The sequence below is a fragment of the Hetaerina americana genome, unplaced genomic scaffold, assembly GCF_022747635.1.
Source record: "Hetaerina americana unplaced genomic scaffold, ioHetAmer1.1.p SCAF_5, whole genome shotgun sequence".
NCBI classification, from domain to species: Eukaryota; Metazoa; Arthropoda; class Insecta; order Odonata; family Calopterygidae; genus Hetaerina; species Hetaerina americana.
In genome coordinates, this window is record NW_027287095.1 from 89,405,278 (window position 1) to 89,423,548 (window position 18,271).

Genomic DNA, 18,271 nt, shown 5'->3' on the forward strand with positions numbered 1-18,271 from the left:
TCGTGTCTTTCTCCTACTCAAGTTTTTGCCTTGCTATTTGATTATTTAAGTTAGCCTACCTTTTTCTCAAAACCTCAAAACTTTAGTTTTGTACATTCATTCTCGACCCATACCTGTCAGTTTGATTTTTATAATGCGTTCAGCAGTGATATACCCTTAGACTGACTGACTAACTCAAGCTAAATCATCCGAAATCCTAACCCTTTCCCTTCCTGAAACCAATCTGATCATCCTATAAGTAATGAAAGGATAATTCGACCAGTAGATTAGAAGAGAATAGAAGCCTTTGGAAACTGGTACTGGAGACGGGTGCTGGTGGTTAATTTGAAAAGTACGAGTTAAGAAGGGGTCTGCAGAAGAGGTGGGAATAGTAGTATGGACGGCGATAAGGTAAATAAGGGCACTCCCTGTCGGACATGAAGTAAATAGATGTGAAAATAGAAAGAAAGATAACACGAGGAAGACAGAGGGACGAATGTCCGGACTTAGTAAGGGCTTAAGAGTATAATGAACAAGGGATAGTAAAATGGAACAGCTACCTGGGCGTTAGCAAGCTAGCTTCTAAAATGGGAAGAATGACGGCCCACTGTCGGTTAATCTTTGAATTTAAATTTGAAAATGGCCGAGAGTTGCTCGTCTTCGACATTCAAAAATGTGGAATACCAAACATGCTAATCAGACATTTTTCTAGAAGACACACATAAGTGCGAAGACACTGTTCGTTCTTCTTCTCCTACTTTTTGAGTAACATCGTCATTAGCCATTCGATTCGCCAATTTGATCTACGCCATTCTCCTTTGGCACCACGAGTCCAGTCTTCACTTTTCGGTTTCTGCAAATGCCCATGCCTCACAACCAAGGAGAATAGTGCTACAGATGTTTAAAATGAAAGACCTTCCTTGCTTACAGAATCGTTTTGCTGGCTGTTGGTAGGTTTTTCTTGTGAAGCTGTAGTAATTATGTAGTTCTTTCAGAGCGGCCGATTTTGCTTTAGAGACAACAAAACTAATCCATTTACTTCAGCATTTTATTCCAACATAATCGCATGCTCTTTCCAGGGATAATACTGCAGTGAAAGTATGTTGGTTCTTTTCCATCCTCTTTCAGACTGTGAGTAGAAAGAGAGTAAAAATATCCTTTATAACCTTCGTGTACTTTTCCTAAACCCAAGCCTAATGGTACTCATTCGCTGCTTGTTTCATACTGTAGATAAATCCTGTGAATATCGCCGGTGTATGTACAGTCAGGCAGTCCAAAATGTTCACATGAATATATGTTAACTGTACTTTTTAGGCCCGGGAAGAATTATGTTCTTCTGGGAGTTCATTGATATTTCCCCGGGTACAGTCTGCATCATAGATGATTTTTCACATCTTCGGACATTCTCCAGGGTTTTTAATAATGTCGTCAGGTCTTAAGCAAAATGACAAGGAAAGCAACGTTATTGATTACCGGAGAAGAAAATACTTTATTCTTCCACATATATTTGATTATTCACGGCCTAGGTTTAGACTTACAAAGACATCATCAGGGGTTAGTCATCATCATTTTAAGTCGAAACCTGGGTCGTTAATAATAAAATATATGTGGAAGAACAAAGTATTTTCTTCTCCAATATGAATCTCTTCCACAAAGTGACGCCTTAAACCATTCTATTCATCGATTACGCTGTTCTTTGCACTGCTACATTGAGGTCTGACTTCAGTATAGTGACCTTTTCATTGCCTGCATCCATATCCTCCCCCTCCCCCCCGCTCCCCCTGGATAAATTCCTAAACCTTCCCATTTGATGGTGGCATTCCATTCACTTTTGTCGTGCTTTACTATTTTCGTCATCAAATCGGGTGTAAAACGCTCTCTTACCCATTTTTTTAAGTATTTAAAATATCATAAAGGTTTTTTGTTTAAGCTGGCTGGTTTCGTGTGGAGGGTATATTGCCCTCCTGCCAGCCAAAAGGTCGCAGGTTCGGATCCCGCTTTGGGTATGGCCGTTGCGTTAACTCGGATGATTCGCCTCTAGAGTAACCTGATCATAAGCGAAGGCTTAACCAGGATCCCTATGGCAAACGTACCTCCAGAAGCGACAGAAATGGAGTGAGGAACTTGTTTGAGAAATTATGAAGTAAAACCTTCTAGAATATATCGTGACTGAACAACACGTAAGACCCCGAAATTATTTATTCAGTTGAATTATAATAATTATATTATTGTATGTAATAATTGTTTTATTGGTTTTTCATATCTGTTTCAGAGGGAGCTAAGGCAACTGGACACCTGTGATCTGAGATCTTTCCCAAGTTTCCGAGAGAGCGATTTGGAGAATCGGAACACCTTCTCGGAGTCGCCTGGACGGCGCCGCCGTTAACCCGTCTCCGGAGAAAATGAGCAGGCCTAGCAAAGACTGAAATCATTTCAGTGAAGTGGTCGAATAGAAATCAACCATCGGAATAGAAACTGAGATGAAAATTCTCGGTCATCTTACTGATAACGATGGCTGTAGTGAATAAACGTACAATACATTCAGACAAATAGTTATTATTTGATCGCATTGTATTTTCAACCCTCTGCAATGATCAAATTTATAATAATTGCTGTGAGTTGAGGCGTTGATATTTCTGAGACCCAATAAAATTATTTGTGTTTTGAGGTTTCGTATTTGTATTAATATCGATGCTTTCGTAATGGCAGCTGTAATTTTGTTAGGTTTTTTAATGAGTGCCAACCTTTATTTTGAAGTAATCCTACTGGTAATTTAAAACAAAAATCTCTTTATGCTACACTGTCAGGTGACTAACGTGTCTCATATGAAAAATTATATTTAATACTTCCACATATTGATAGAAAAATTTAGCAAAGTTGTATACTAAATTCGTTAAATAGTCTTGCGTGTGATTATAGATGTTGCAACAATTTTTGCAAGTGTTGTGAAGGCTGCCCTTTTTCTTCGAATACATTAGTGATGCTTTTTTTATTAAGGATTTAAATTACAAATAGAGTAGTTTCAGGCGTGATGCGTTGGAAGTCGAGCATAATGAATAACTGATCGTGGACTTTTCCACTTGATTTTTTTTTATTTTACGACCGATTTTCGATGTATTACATCATCATCAGGTACACCTGATGATAATGTAATACATCGAAAATCGGTCGTAAAATAAAATTTTTATCAAGTGGAAAAGTCCAACGATCAGTTATTCATTAAGGCTTACAATTGCCGACTTTCCTAAAAGGAACTTTTCTTCAACCTTGGCTTCATTAAAACAAAGAATAATGTGTAATATTCCCGTAGTATATAGGTATTTCTTGTAATACATTTGAGTAAATTCATAGTTTAGAGTGTAATAATATTTTACCTTTATATAACGATCATGGCAAATGAAATTTACCTTCTCATTAAAAGTTTAAATGAAGATATCTGAAAGTATAAAATATTGGGAAATAGTAATTATGTGAGGGAAAATATTTTGGATGCGAATTAAGATAATAGTTTAGGACTAATGGAGAGTAACTTAAGGTTCAAGAGGATAAAGCAGGGAAGAGGATTGAGGAAATGGAATGTATCTGTGAAGCATTGACCGGAAGACAAGAATATCAGCAGGCTGTAGTGAAAATCATGAGTGAGGAAAGGTAGCTGCGTAATAAACCATAACCATAAACACAGTAACCAACCCGAAGGTCGGTTCGGTAGGTGATGGCGGAGTTCACCCAGTACTAAGCCCGATGGCGAGTGAAATTCACACATCAGGGTAGGGGGACCAGTTCCTTAATACACTGTGCCAGTTAGGGCTTCCCAGGAAGGCCTAATATCCGCAAAATCACATAGCTTGGGTGGAGCTGCAGGTGCCCAGAGTGCCTTGCCCGGGAATCGAACCCGGAACCCTCCGGTCAGCTGTACAACGCTCTACCCCCTGGACTGCCGCGACCCTTTAGCTGGGTAATATAGAAGAAAAATGAGAAATATACCTATAAAAAAGAGATGTCGAGAGCCGCAAACAAGACCATGGCGAAAGGACAAGGAAACCATGGATTACAGACAAAATGATAAAAAAGATTACCAAGCGAAGGAAATGGGATAATGTAAACATAAGAGTTAGCTTGCTAAAGCACTCGGCCGGACATTGAGAGATCCGGGTTCGAATCCCAGTCAAGGCGAATGATTTTTATGCTCTGAAATTATTGTTTTGTAATGCACATTTAGCAGATGACTCCGCTAAACGTTACTATCGCGGTATCTCTCGCAGTTTCTTGAATTTGTCATAGTTCGAAATTTTGATGAATAAACTAAGGCAGGAAAGTAATAGAGCGAAAAACCATGGTGGAAGACGCAGCGCGTGGAGAGGAGAGATTACGAAAGGAAAAATCGATGCACTGCATAGAAAGGTGAGACATCTCTCAGGAAGTAAGATGGGACCGTTGAAACAGACCAAGATAATTCAGGAGAATTATTAATTTAACCAGAGATCATTCAAGAGGAATGGAAAGGATTGGAGGAAATATATGATAGAAGACATTATGCCTGTAGGTCTAGACATAGAAAGAGAATATGACATTGATGATAATAGCTTAGGTCCAGATGGACTTGATGGTGAGATAGAAAGGGCATTGAGATCAAATAAGGCCGTGGGGATGGATAAAATTCCCGCGGAACTACTTGCGTGTTTAGGAAAAACGTGTGAGAAAGAGTTTTTATGGACTAAGTCGTTTATTAGAGAGGAAAATGACCGGAAGATTTCGTCAGATCAGTGTTAGTGACCATCCCAAAAAAGGGAAAGGCAGCCATATGTGAGGACTATAAAGTTTGATTCCGCATCCAGCAAAAGAGGCACTCGGGATCATCAACAAAAGGATGGAGAGCAGAACAGATTAATACTTAGGGGATAATCAGTTTGGGCTCGGAAAGGCACGCGTGATGTCATAGAAGTAATGAGGTCACTTATAGAGCGGAGTAAAGAATACATTCGGAATATACATATTTGTCTATTTCTTAGATGTCGAGAAAGTGAGAGATAGATCGAATTGAGTGGAGTTGTTGAATGTGTTGTAGAAAATAGGAGTAGATTTGATGGAAAGGGGACTTATCCGCAACCTGTACATGTCTCAGACAGCTTAGGTGTGATAGGCGGACGGAAAGTCTGATAGGGAGAGTTAGGAAGAGGAGTAAGACGGGTGTCCACGGCTAAATGGAAGAAGGGAACTCAATTTCGCCCGAATTAATACGTTTATTTATCTATCTATTTATTAACGCCAATGCTTTTCAAGTTATGCGAAGGAAACGGTTAAAAAGGCATGTGAAGATACAGAAGATAGGAATGGAAGTCTGTGTAGAATTCATAAAATCAGGTTTGCTGATGATCAAGTTCTTGTTTATTAGTCAGCAATAGGTTTTCAAACATTGCTGAGCGCATAGGAAAGTCAGTGTGATAGGGATAATAACCAAAACAAAGGAGAAATGGAAAGATAATTAATTATATTTTATTAAAGTAGGAGTTCATACACTTGAGCATGTGGAACAGTTACTTATCTTGGAAATGTTTTGGTCCAAAATGGTCAAAGAAATAAGGACAGAAGGAGAAGAATTAGGTTAGGCAAAGAGGATTTCACACGGAGGGAATTGATGGCAGGGACGTTAAGTAAGGACGTTAAGGAAGTACTAGTTAAATCTTTGATATGGAGCGTGTTATTACACGGTGCCGAGATGGTTGTTTGAGCAAGACGATAGTCGTAGATTGGAGGCTTTCGGAAATGCTAGGCACGGTGGGGAAAGAGGGGAGAAATCCAAAGGAGGCAGGAAAGATGGATGCAGAGCGTGTTGATTGGCGATGAGATGTTGAAATCTATGATAGTTGGTAGAGCGTTAGGCGAGCGAGGAAGGGGTAGAAATAGGATATATATTTGTTGGACGGATTGAAGGGAAGAAGGAAGTATGCGGAATTGAAGAAGCGTTCATTATAGTGTGAAATGTCTGGTTGTGTTTTGCAAGAAGAGAAATGTATCATTGAACCGTCGCATAGTCTTGTCCATCCAAAACCTACCTTAAACGGTACAATATCAATGATGATAATAATTTATTATATCTTAAGCCTTCAATATCCGCCCCCAATTATGAGATTAAAAATTTCATCTGAATGTGGAGATCCGTCGAGATCACATCTTTTCCTAAAATACAATAATACTTAATGTACTGGGACACTTGCACACTATGAGAATCGGTAGAAATTTATTCATTTATATTTTTTAACATATTTCTGGCTTTAAAACAAGCATATAAATGAATTTCCACGTGGAGACACATCTTGTAATCAATGGGAAAAACGAACATGAACTCCTTGGCGGTTTTCATTAACGGTGACCGCCAAGGAGTTCATTTCCGCCTGCGGAAACTTACATTCTGGCTTGTAGAACTCACCTTGTGCATAGCGAATTTGCGCCAATTACTTGTTTTTGCACACTAAGGTAAGAGCGGTTCACATTCAACGTGAACAGAATGTGCATTCTAGCATGAAAATTTCACTCCTACCAAAGAAAAATTGAAAATTTAATATTATGGCGGGTAAACCAATTGCTTTAAGCGATTAAATTTGAGATTTCATCTCACGATGAACTACCCAAATATCTCGAGTCTGACTGAGCCGTCTCTTGCTTCCGCCCGGCCCGCAATATCGCGCGGTCTGTTGTGTCATCAGAACGGCCTCGTCCGCAGCAGCGTGTTTTGCTTTCGGCGAAGACCTTCGAGAATTCCGAGCGCGTGGCAGAATGTGCGGAGCTTCCTGTCACTTGGGTCCCGCGCCGCCCTTGGTGCATTCGCCAGTTCCTCTGTGTGACGTGGCGAGGGGTCGGGCAAATTGTTTGTTGATTGAATCAAAAATAATTTACGAGGGTAATCACAGAAGCACCCGACACAACAAAGAAAAAACAAAAATTTTGCCACCTCCCATCTTGCACACAGCTTTCTCATTTCCAAATTTTCTGTAAATATGCGATGTACCGCACTTTTTGAAATGCCTACTACGTCTGCCAGCTCGCGCACTTTCAGCCGATGATCATCCAGTATCACTTTGTGGATTTTCTTCATCGTTTCTGTAGTCGTCACCCCATTTGGTGGACCAATTTGATGCTCGTCTTGACAGCTCGTACGGCCTCGTTTAAACTCTGCCACCCAATATTTTACTGTTGTAAACGAAGGCAAACGAAATAGCAGACTCACCCAGAGTAGAATCCAGTTCAGCTTTTATATTGGTTGGGCTGAGGCCTTTCAAATAAAAGTATTGCATCACATAACGATGACCAATTTTCTCAATTTTCACAAATTCACTGAAAACCTTCACTATTGATGGCTGCCAAACAATTACTAAACAGCATGGCGTCTTCAAACTTGAAACGCATGCTTTATAGATTGCGCATTTTCTAATACAGTGATATGTTTCGAACAACTACCGCCATCTCTAGATCAGGCCGGGTATTCTGGGCCTTCCCATGTAGTTTCAATGATCATAGTTTTCACGAGGAGCAAAAGCGTCTTTTGGTGGCAATAACATCAACATTTCCATTATTTCAAAATTTTGCTTCAATAATGTGCATTTTTTTGCTTTTCCCCTTCTCTCTAACGGTTATTTTCCTATTAAAAATTATGGGAACATTATATTAATAATAATGCAATTGAAAATGTATTATTTAGTAAATCGTATCGAGGAAATTAAATTCAATGATTTTTTAAGGGAGACATATCACGAGCAATAAGAACGATGTAAATTTGCGCACCCGTAATTCTTTTTTTTTCTAATTAATTTTCTGTGAAAATACTCCCGTGAAGCAGAAACACCAAGATACTCGGGATGAGTTTCATACAACAATATATGAAAATTTATGAATTTTGGCAGTAAAATTATTTTGAATTTTTTCAGACATAATGATTTAATTCATTGCTCCACGAGCAGTATTGTAAATACTGGGAAAATATAAATGCATCCTTGTGCATAAAAGATTTTTTCCGATGAAATAGTCGCGGTATTTCGCATCCTGGTTTTAAAAAAGTTGTTATGCTACGTCCTGCGTCAGCATAAATTAGCCATGTCATATTATATGTATATATATATATATATATATATATATATATATACACACACAAGTATAATAAAATTGTGAGTAGCAAATACAGATGAACATAAAATAGAAAGGGATACTTGAAGAACTTCAAAATAGACGCTGTTATTCCGATTTCACCTGCTTTCATACAAATTGAGACGGTTTTATCTTATAGAAGAAAGCGTACCGTAGATATTCCATTTGAAAATAATTAACAATGCCATACTTTCTAATGGTACTGGCATCATTATTTTGACCGGATGTTGAACCGTTTTGAATTTGCATGAGTACTGAAAGAACGTTAGTAAATTCTCCTCAAAAGGTGAAAATGCTCCTTTCAAACATTAAAAACTTGGTGAATTCGATGTACACACTCCTTGTGTTTATTTCTCTTCCTGATTAGTACCATGGAGGCATTTCATTAGTTTTCGCTTTGGGTTCAGTAAATTAATAAGTAAATTAGTAAGTAAATAAGTAAATTAAACGATAAGGCGAGAACAAATTGAAAATAAAACGAAGCTAATGCTTTTAAGGAATACAACGATAAAGGCCTTAAGGGATTGAGTGAAAAAAGAAATCTTAAAAAGACGTTTGGAACGAAAGGAAAGGGAAGTTGAGCTGGCGTTTGAGATGGAGCTCTTTAATCTGCTACACACGATGATTGAAGGAAATATCTCGGTGAAAAACACGATGATCATCTTAGAGCACCTTATGGTATAGTTTAATCGGTAAAATGGACTCCGAACTCTATTCTGTCATGAAATTTTGATGGTGGATGCAGGGGAATGACTGCCGTGACATGCCTCAGCGTTTAGATGATAATGATAAACTGGCATCAATGAAAATATTTATTGTTACTCAAGGTGACCTTGATCGTGGACGTCTAGTTCAACGTACGGAAGCGATCCCGCTGACCACACCCAGTGAATACCGCTCTCGCGATTTTAAACAAACCCACGACTCCATCGCGAGGAATCACTTCAGTAAAGGGACATTAAAAGCGGAAGGGAGACCTAACGACTCAATCAATCAGATACTCACTAGTAATGCTTGCTTCGAGCGGATTTAATGTCGCGTGTTCCAAAATGCCAAACATTGCGTCTGAAAACAAACTTGGCGAAGTGGAATACGTGCTCGCTCGTAAATTTGGGCACCGTCGGGTGCTCGTAACCTTGGAATGCGTTGGGGTTCCATTCGTTCCGGCGTCACCTCCATCACCCGCGGCACCCAAGTATAAATGATGCACCAATTGACTGTCTCCACATTCGGACGCTGGACGCACACTCCAGCGGAACATATCCGACGACCCGAAGCAGCCCCCACTGGTCTTTGCCGGTAGGTGACACATTTCTTAGAGCCATGCTAAATACATACTTTTATCTAGTTACCATCTTTATACGTAGTAGAGGGATGTTTAGTTTATTTTTTTGTTTATAAGTTCATTATATATATATACATATATATATATACATATATATATACATATATATATATATACATATATATATATATATATATATACATACATATATATATATATACATATACATATATATATATATATATACATACATATATATATATATATATATATATATATATATATATATATATATATATATATATATATATATATATATATATATATATATATATATATGCGTGATGGTAGTAGTTGGCCACCCAGTACTAAGCCCGCCGGCGTGTGAATTTCACACATCAGGGTAGGGGGGAGTAGAGGGATGATGTTCATGAAAAATATCGACCGGAATTTTGAAGGTTAGTAAAAATAATGATGATCTGTGCAACACGAATGTGACGCAAGAAAGTTTTTCCAGGGGTAGAAAATAGTTGATTTCGGTGAAAATCGATTCAAAGGTGTTCCTTCGTAGATGGTCATTTGATTATTTTGTCTGCTTTTTCTCTTACAAATTTAAACTTAAGTTTATAATTTTGAAAATTGCGCGAGTGTTGATATTCTAAATATTTTGCTTTGCTGATTTCTCTCTAAAACTATTTGCTTAGGAAGTATTTTGATCCGCTCAACTTATCGTCATAATGAGTAATATTTTTGAATCATAGTATTGTCAAAAATAAAATGCGTTCAATTGTTTTTTTTGTCGAATTTCCGTTGAAATCTTCATTTTAAAGATATTTCGATTGTGACTGACCATGTATAATACTCGTATGTACCATAAACGATTGCTAAAACGAGAAAAAACATATAATGTGAACTACCTACTTTAAGAATTGCTTACGCTTTACAGTTATTGCCTAATGACTGTTTATTTCCTTGAAGTAGTACATAATAATTACTCTGTATGTTCTAGGCAAATTAATTCTTCATTAAAACGGTTAGAGTAAGTAGCTGTAACTGAAATAAATTATGTCATTACATTTTAATGGGAAGTAAAAATATTTTTTCCGATAACTTTATAAAGAGGGAATAATACGTACGTCATAGGGTGTTAATAACTCACCCGAAAGAATGCGCGCCGTCTTCTTCGGCATTAATATTTTGCTCTAAGCATTAAGCATTGCTCTAAGGGAAAAAGTGTAAATTAATCATGCATCATCTAATTTTTTAAAGTCTACAATCATTTAAAAGTTGAACCAGGTCGATATTTAAGAATTTTAATGTCAGAAATGTATTTATCTGTGATTAAAGTGTTATTTCCGGAGGAATTATTCAGATGTGAGCGCAATATTCTCCGATCAGTATCTAACGCTCTATTCGTAGGGCAAACATGTTATCCTTAGGGAATGCATCAGGTTAGATTAGTTAGGGATCAGTAAGGATTCTCGAAAAGAAAACAAAAAATGAAAGTAGAAGATGACTGTCAATATCCTTTCGTAGATACAGCGTCAAGGAAAAGTTAACTCCTACGCCAACATATGTTCAATCGTAGGTCAAATCGTCTTTCCTCATACCTCCATTCGGCTTTCTTACAGGAACGGCCCTGTCTCCTTCTCTTCCATTCCAAGATGACCTGCTGCGGTAGCGGAGTGACTCCCAGCGGAGCGGCTGCGACTCTTTTCTTGAGCGCAATCTCTTCGCTGACTAATATGCAGTGTGAGATAGGGAACACCGACATTTACCCGAAGTCCTCAGACCTTGAGAAGCATTACAACTTCATCGTGATCGGTGCTGGCACTGCGGGATGCGTCGTCGCAAACAGGCTCTCGAAAGACCCCAAGAATAAAGTACTCCTGTTGGAATCAGGCGGAGATCCCCCGTACACCTCAGAGGTGCCAGCATTCACCGACAGTCTGCACAACACCGAAGCGGACTGGAGTTACGAGTCAGATGGCAAAGGACACTACTGCTTGGGTATGGTTGGCCACAAGTGCAGGTGGTCGGAGGGGAAAGCTCTTGGCGGAAGCACCGTGCTGAATTCGATGGTTTACCTTCGGGGCAATCCGAAAGATTACATGCGTTGGGCCAAGGAGGGAAATGAAGGGTGGGACTATGATCACATGGTTAAGTACTTCGAAAAATCCGAGGGAAAGGTGACGGATGGTGATGAGGGGCACCTCACTTTGGAGCCATTCGACGGGGGGGATTTGCCGCTCCTTTATCCTTTGGCTAGCGCCGCCGGAGAACTTGGAAATAGGGTCTCTTACGACAATGAACTTTTGGCCGACCTTGGATTTTTCTTTCCCCTGGGAACACTCCGCAACGGAACTCGCTACAGCGCCGCGAAGTCTTACTTGGCTCCCGTCAAATACCGGAAGAACCTCCATATCGTGAAAAACGCTGACGTCTTGCGGATATTATTTAACCACAAGAAACGGGCGGTCGGGGTGGAATTATTAAAGGGCGGGTCGAAGTTCATCGTCAGTGCTGAACAGGAAATCATTATTTCTGCTGGCGCTTTCGCCTCTGCTAAATTGCTGATGTTGTCTGGGGTCGGACCGAGGGAGCACCTGGCCAAATTTGGAATCAAGTCCGTCGCGGACCTGCCAGTCGGAGAAAACATGCACGGACACGTCAGAATGCCGGGTATAGTAGCTAGCATAAATAGGGGAGTGGTCGTTTCGGAGAACTCCCAAAAGGAAATGATAGAGAAGGTGGTGAATTATTTGGTGAGCAAAACGGGACAACTTTCCGGAATCGGGTACGGAAAATTCACAGGATTCATCAATTCCTCCAAGCATGGCCACAAACATCCAATCAATCAAGTGAAGTTCGCCTACTACACCAAGGGAGACACCGAAACCCTTTACACGGCACTGTCAGCATTGAATTACGATAAAGAAATCATCAATTCGTACACTTCCCTGTTGAAGGAGGCTGACATTCTTGTCGTTGATATTGTTCTGCAACAGTCGAGGAGTCGCGGACGAATGCTCCTGGCGTCCAGCGACCCCTTGGACAAACCCCTTATAGTCCCGAACTTATTCGAGGACATAGCCGACGAACAGGCCTTGCTCGAAGGGATAGCCGAGGGCATGAAGCTCACGAGGACGTGCGCGTTGAAGAGCGCGGCTCGCGTTGAGCCCAGGGTGCTGCTGAAGCGGTGCTTGCGCAAGGGTTGGAGGCCCGGGAAGAGTTCTCCGAGCGGGAACATCGACGATTCGCCGCTCATGTCGTTGGATTACTGGCGGTGCGCGGTGAGGAAGATAGCAGCCCCAGAGTTCCTTCCCGTTGGCACGTGTAAGATGGGACCCAGCCATAAGCACTCGGTGGTCGATTCACGCCTCCGAGTCCACTTGGTCAAGGGACTGAGGGTCATCGACGCCGCCATCATGCCCACCATCACGACCGGGGAGACAGTTGGCGCCGTCGTGGCTTTGGCGGAGAAGGGCGCCACGATGATTAAGGAAGACTGGAGGCATTAGTCAGTTGAATTCGATGGTTTCAGGGAGCCATTACGATTGCCTGTTATAAGCTGTTTAACTGTTGACGTTTCTCCTTATCTTTTTGCTACAGAACAAGTGAATTTAAGATTCGGGTTGCAATTTCCAACTGTAAATGAAAATGAATAAGTATGAGTGATAATAAACTGTATACATGTGTATTAAAAATAAAAAAAATATTTTTTAAAATGCTGTATCCACTTATTGTATATTACTTACGTATATAGTATAGTTGCAATACCATCCTTTGCGAAATCACCTTAAATTTGGAAAGGAACACGAGTCGAAATGGAATACATTGTTAAATTGTGAAGTATTTGTTGAATACATCAGATGTATATATGATAGTCATTTTTCCAGCGCGTTTCTTCCTAAGCACTGGCAACTTCACATTTGATGCGAGTCCGGGAAATTAAAGGCGGTGTTTCCTGGTGGAATATTGATGATCTCATTTTCTCACGAAATACTTTCAACCATATGAGAGATATGCACAACTCTCCAGCACCAAAGCTGAATTTATGAGCTGGAAATAATTTTCTGATATTCATATAGTATGACCGATAGTATTCCTAAAAATACCCAAAAGATATATGTTTAAGGCACGCCGAATGGTTTTTGAGGTGCTCCATAGATGGCGTCAGTGAATTTACTGCATTGAAAGAAATAAAGAAATAAAAGTTTTTAAAATTATGTGAATATTTTTTAAATGCGCATCAGTTTTGATGTCATACACCTTGTGGGTTTGTAAATATGCTGTTTTTCATAATTTCCATGGGAACGCTCTCTCGTTGATCCAACAGTTCTGATATGGAATTGAAATGGCACACATATACTTATTTCGTTGTATTGGTGGTATTTAAACCGATTAATTTTCTGAATAAACGCGCAAGAACGATGAATTCCTCTCCTTGAATACATGTCCTTTGTTTTCCTGGGTGCCTTCGTTTTCGTGGAATGTTTACGGCATCAAAGCTGACCCGGTGAAATAATGATTGAATAAAACATTCGAATAATGCAAGGGCTAAAAATTTGGAAAAATGATAAGAAATTAGAATGTCGTAACTCGCAAACAAATCTCATAGATCTTCAGATGTTGATTGAACTGCTTGTGTGCGTGAATCGTCTCTGTCTTCTTTGTACTCCTCATTTTCTTCATATTCATCTACAGCGTCATATTCTATTCCATCTAGGGCGTTGACGATTCCTCATTTTAAAAGAGATTTTTGGATAATTTTAGGTGGAATTCTATCTCAGGCGTCCTTACCCAGCGGAAAACAAGAGTCAGGTCGGGTGTCTGAGGGGCAGTCCACTTTTTGTTGCTTTAACGGAATCAGAGCATATCCAGTTCAGGCGACATCTGGCGAATACGATCCTTAAAGAGCATTGCTTATACAAACATCGAGGGACGGACGCTGGGATGTCAAGCCACCAGATATAACGCTCATATCACTGTTTTCAGTGCACTGCATCTGACTCCATTAGAATTTTTCTGGTGCATCCTGAACATAAAGTAGAGATGATGCCTTTCGCAGTTGACTTAAACAGTCGACAATTCGAAAAAATGTTCTACCAATATAGAACTCTATAATCCATCCAGCCATTCTGTTGAGCTCTTAACGAATACGCCCGAGGGGATTTTATATCTTAGTACAGATTTAGCCGGTTGACTTTCTTGAAGGTTTCAGTTTACTTCTCCAGCCATCCAGGCAAGGACAACACTTGTCTTCACGAGAAGTATTCTCTCGTGAAGGCGCGTACTGTACCATTTTCTGAGAAGTAAACTGCCTTGGGCGTTTCGCCCGTGTTTCCAAATTGCCCAAGCTGTGCAACATTTTATTAATTTGATGGCAAATCTCTGATAATATAATTATCAATTTTTGTTTCCACAATCCATTGGTAGCAAATTCTGAGAAACTTTCTCAGAATTTGCTACCCAAAGCGTTTTCTCAGTACTAATACACGTCGCATGTGCAGCAACCAGCCGATGCTATTTAAGTGACAACAGCGTTGCATTGCCCTGGATTTTTTTATTCTTAAAGCTTGAAGTCGGATGAATGTAAGTAAAGACTGCTGTTTCTGCTCTCCTTGACCAAATCGTAAAAGTCTGACCCGAGTTCGGGATATGCGTGTATTTATCCCATGGAATCCCTCTTACTTGCTGACATCAAGTCCAATAAAAGCCGTCCAAGAGGACCGCTTTTATCTCTCACTCCTTTAAGAAACAAACACTAGACCTTTTATTTTCAAAAATGATAAATCTCAATGTTAACTTAGATTAATGAAGGTATTAGCTTTTAAAGGGACTGACAAAACAAAATGCAGTCTCTCTCGCTACTAACACTCTTTCTTACGCTGTACGAGGTCTGTAAATTAAATAATGAGACTGATTTGTTCAAAATTTTTTCATCCCAATAGAATTACAATTTTATATTGCCACCCTCAAAACAACTTCCTTCTGAAGCCACAGAGTGCTGGAGACGGTTCTTCCATTCCTCATAGCAGTGCTGGAACTCCGATACTGGAATAGCCTTCAGCTGGTCGGTTACAGCCGTTTCAATGTTTTCTTCGACTGCCCCACCAAAATGAGTTCCCTTGAGGTGATTTTTCAACTTTGGGAGGAGAAAAAAGTCACAAGGACACAAGTCAGGCGAATGAGGAGGCTGAGGAGACACAGGAATAAAAAACTGGCCAAAAACTATTGGTTCTTTTGGTCTCGCGAAAGGTTTTTTGGAACAATTTTTGCACAATTCCCAAATCACTGGTCAAAATCTGATGAACGGTGGTGTGAGTCCAATTCAACTCTTCCTCGATCCTTTTGACTGTCAACTGACGATCTGAACGCACAAGATCTCGGATTCTGTCGACATTTTCATCGGTTCTTGAAGATAAAGGCCTTCCGCTTCGTGGTTCATCTTCAATCGACTCTCTTCCTTCTGAAAATACCTTAAACCACCGGAAAACCTGGGCTTTTGACGAATCACTATCTCTGTAGGCCTGAAGAAGTTTAGCTAGAGTTTCCATTTCATTGTGTCCCAGTCTGAAGCAAAACCTGATGGCACACCATTGCTTGAAATTGATGTCACTCATTTGTAGAACAAAATAGAAAAAACTGTTTCAAGAAAAAAATCGCTACGGACATCCAAATGACTCGACCGAGTTCAAAATCGTACTGAAGGTGAATCACATGTTCCCCCGCCGTCCCTCCTAGCCTAACACCTCCATTGTTGCCATATCGAGCGCTACGTTGCCAGTCTCATTACTTCACTTACAGACCTCGTATGCTCTGGGTCGAATTTAGAAACACGGCGGTCGAACATGTTGTTTCCAACTCTAGAAGTGAAAAATCAGATGTTTTTCCCTTGGAATCTCGCTTTGATAATTCAGACTTATGATATTCGATCGATTATATTGATTCATCGAGCAAATTAACATTTAAATTCGATTTTCCGCGTTTGAATAGGTCGTCCATTTTGTCTAGTAAAATTTAAATTTAGAAGGCTCAAATATATCGTGACTTCCTCTAATTATTGCTCAAAATCTTAGCTACGTCTCGTGCCATACTCGAGTATCTACGGTCCGATAAGAATGACTTTTTCTGATGACACCTTTGCAGTTTGAAAGTGCAGTCGTCGAGAGGGTTCACTTCTCTTTGCTTTGGAACTCTTCAGAGAGGGAGGAGAGGAGGGCTATGGAGAATGAGTCAATAAAATACTCCGCTGCTTCCAACAAAAATGCAGGCTGGGAAGGAAAGCGTGCGGCGGGGGATCCTTTTCTTTGGAAAAGAGCAGCTGCTGCTTACCTACGAGTATAGTAAGTAGTTGCAGTCGCCGTGTCCTCCCACTCCCCTTCCCTTCCATCTGTGTTCTCCGCCATCCCTTCCCGTCCTCATCCGAGGAACGGGGACACCAAAATTGACTCTTTGAGAAAACCGGTGCGTTTCCTTCGTGGTTACTGTAAGGTTCGCGAACTCTCCAGTTGAATTATTGTCCTTCATTGCTTTGTTCCTGGCTTCGCCAGCCCTCACTGCTGCGTTGTGTATGCCAGAAATTTCGCTGATATCGGAAATAGTAATCCCGTTTCCTCTTTACGACGGTCGCCATATGCGCGAATGGTGTTTTTACTGCGTGAAACACTTATTTATATCATGTACGCTAATTATTCACCTGTGCGTTGTACTGCCCGATCATCGTGGGAAACTTTCCACTTTTAGAAACAACAGTTCGCATTTCAAAAATAAAAAATGATAAAAAATTCTTATTTGAAAATATTAATGAACGGTATGTATGTAATGCCCCACTCCTTTGGGTGCCATACGTAGAGTACTTTAAGTGGAAAACGTCGTCCGTTGAATGGGACGTTTAATTATTGACCCCTTGCGACCTTTTTTTTTAAAGTGTAGGCTAATGCCAATGCCGGGTTTCTCTTTTCCGTCGCCTCCTCTTAAAACCCATTCTTGGATTTCGGAAACGTCAACTTATTTTAGACCCAAGGTATTTAGTGTAGCTATTTCTTATTTAATCAACTTATCTAAGACGCTCACGGAGAAGATGACCAGCCATAATTTCATCGCATACTTGCATTTGGAGAACGCATTCACTAATTCTATGCCGGAAAACCGATCTGAATCAGCGCTCCTAATTGTTAAGAACAAAAGAGTGCCATACAGCGACAATAGGGCGATACGCCGCTTGCAAAAGAAAACATAATTGGTGCAACTTAATTGAATGAATGGAAGCTCGAGTGTTGACCCACGGAGAAAAGAGTGGCATGTTAGGACGCTAGCAGTCGATATTCCTAATAGTAGAACCAAGGGAAGAAGGGAATCTGAAGTGGACACTTGGTAATTAGGAACAAGGCATGGAAGAGTTCAATTTGAAAGTTAAAAGACAAAACCTTGACACTGATAAGCAGAAGAGCACAATTTATTGAACATTAGGCAGTCCAAAGCTAGAAGTGGAAGACTTGGGTGTACACACTTAAACATTTCTCGAAGAATTTTGTAACACAGGTTTTTCGGAAAATCGGAATTTCAAAGATATTTCAGGTAATCGTGATCCTCTCATAAAAAAAAACCATCCGATTTTCAAAAAAAATATATCTTTCCTTGTTAAAGAATTACGTCCGTCATTTTGTACCGGACATCTCGATTTCCAGTTGTTTGCAAGTGAAACAATTACGTGAATTGGTACGCTAGATGTCCAAAGGCAAATTGGCCGTTATACTGGAATAGCGGGAGAAATCACTGAAAAGTGAAAACGAAAGATAAAAAATCACTAGCGAAAATCCTGTTATTTTTCTCAACATTACATCAGAAGAGATATCTATCTTC

General features: G+C 40.0%; 1 protein-coding gene across 1 annotated transcript; it reads left to right on the top strand.

Moving 5' to 3' along the window:
* Positions 1-11,067: 11,067 nt before the first annotated feature.
* LOC139694160 (glucose dehydrogenase [FAD, quinone]-like) lies at positions 11,068-12,924 on the top strand. The gene has a single exon (XM_071592590.1). It carries the CDS (start codon positions 11,068-11,070, stop codon positions 12,922-12,924), a length of 1,857 nt encoding a protein of 618 aa, XP_071448691.1.
* The last annotated feature ends 5,347 nt before the right edge of the window (positions 12,925-18,271 follow it).

Excerpts from the sequence above, each read along its gene's own strand:
- LOC139694160 (XM_071592590.1), top strand. The coding sequence starts at position 11,068 with ATGACCTGCTGCGGTAGCGGAGTGACTCCCAGCGGAGCGGCTGCGACT.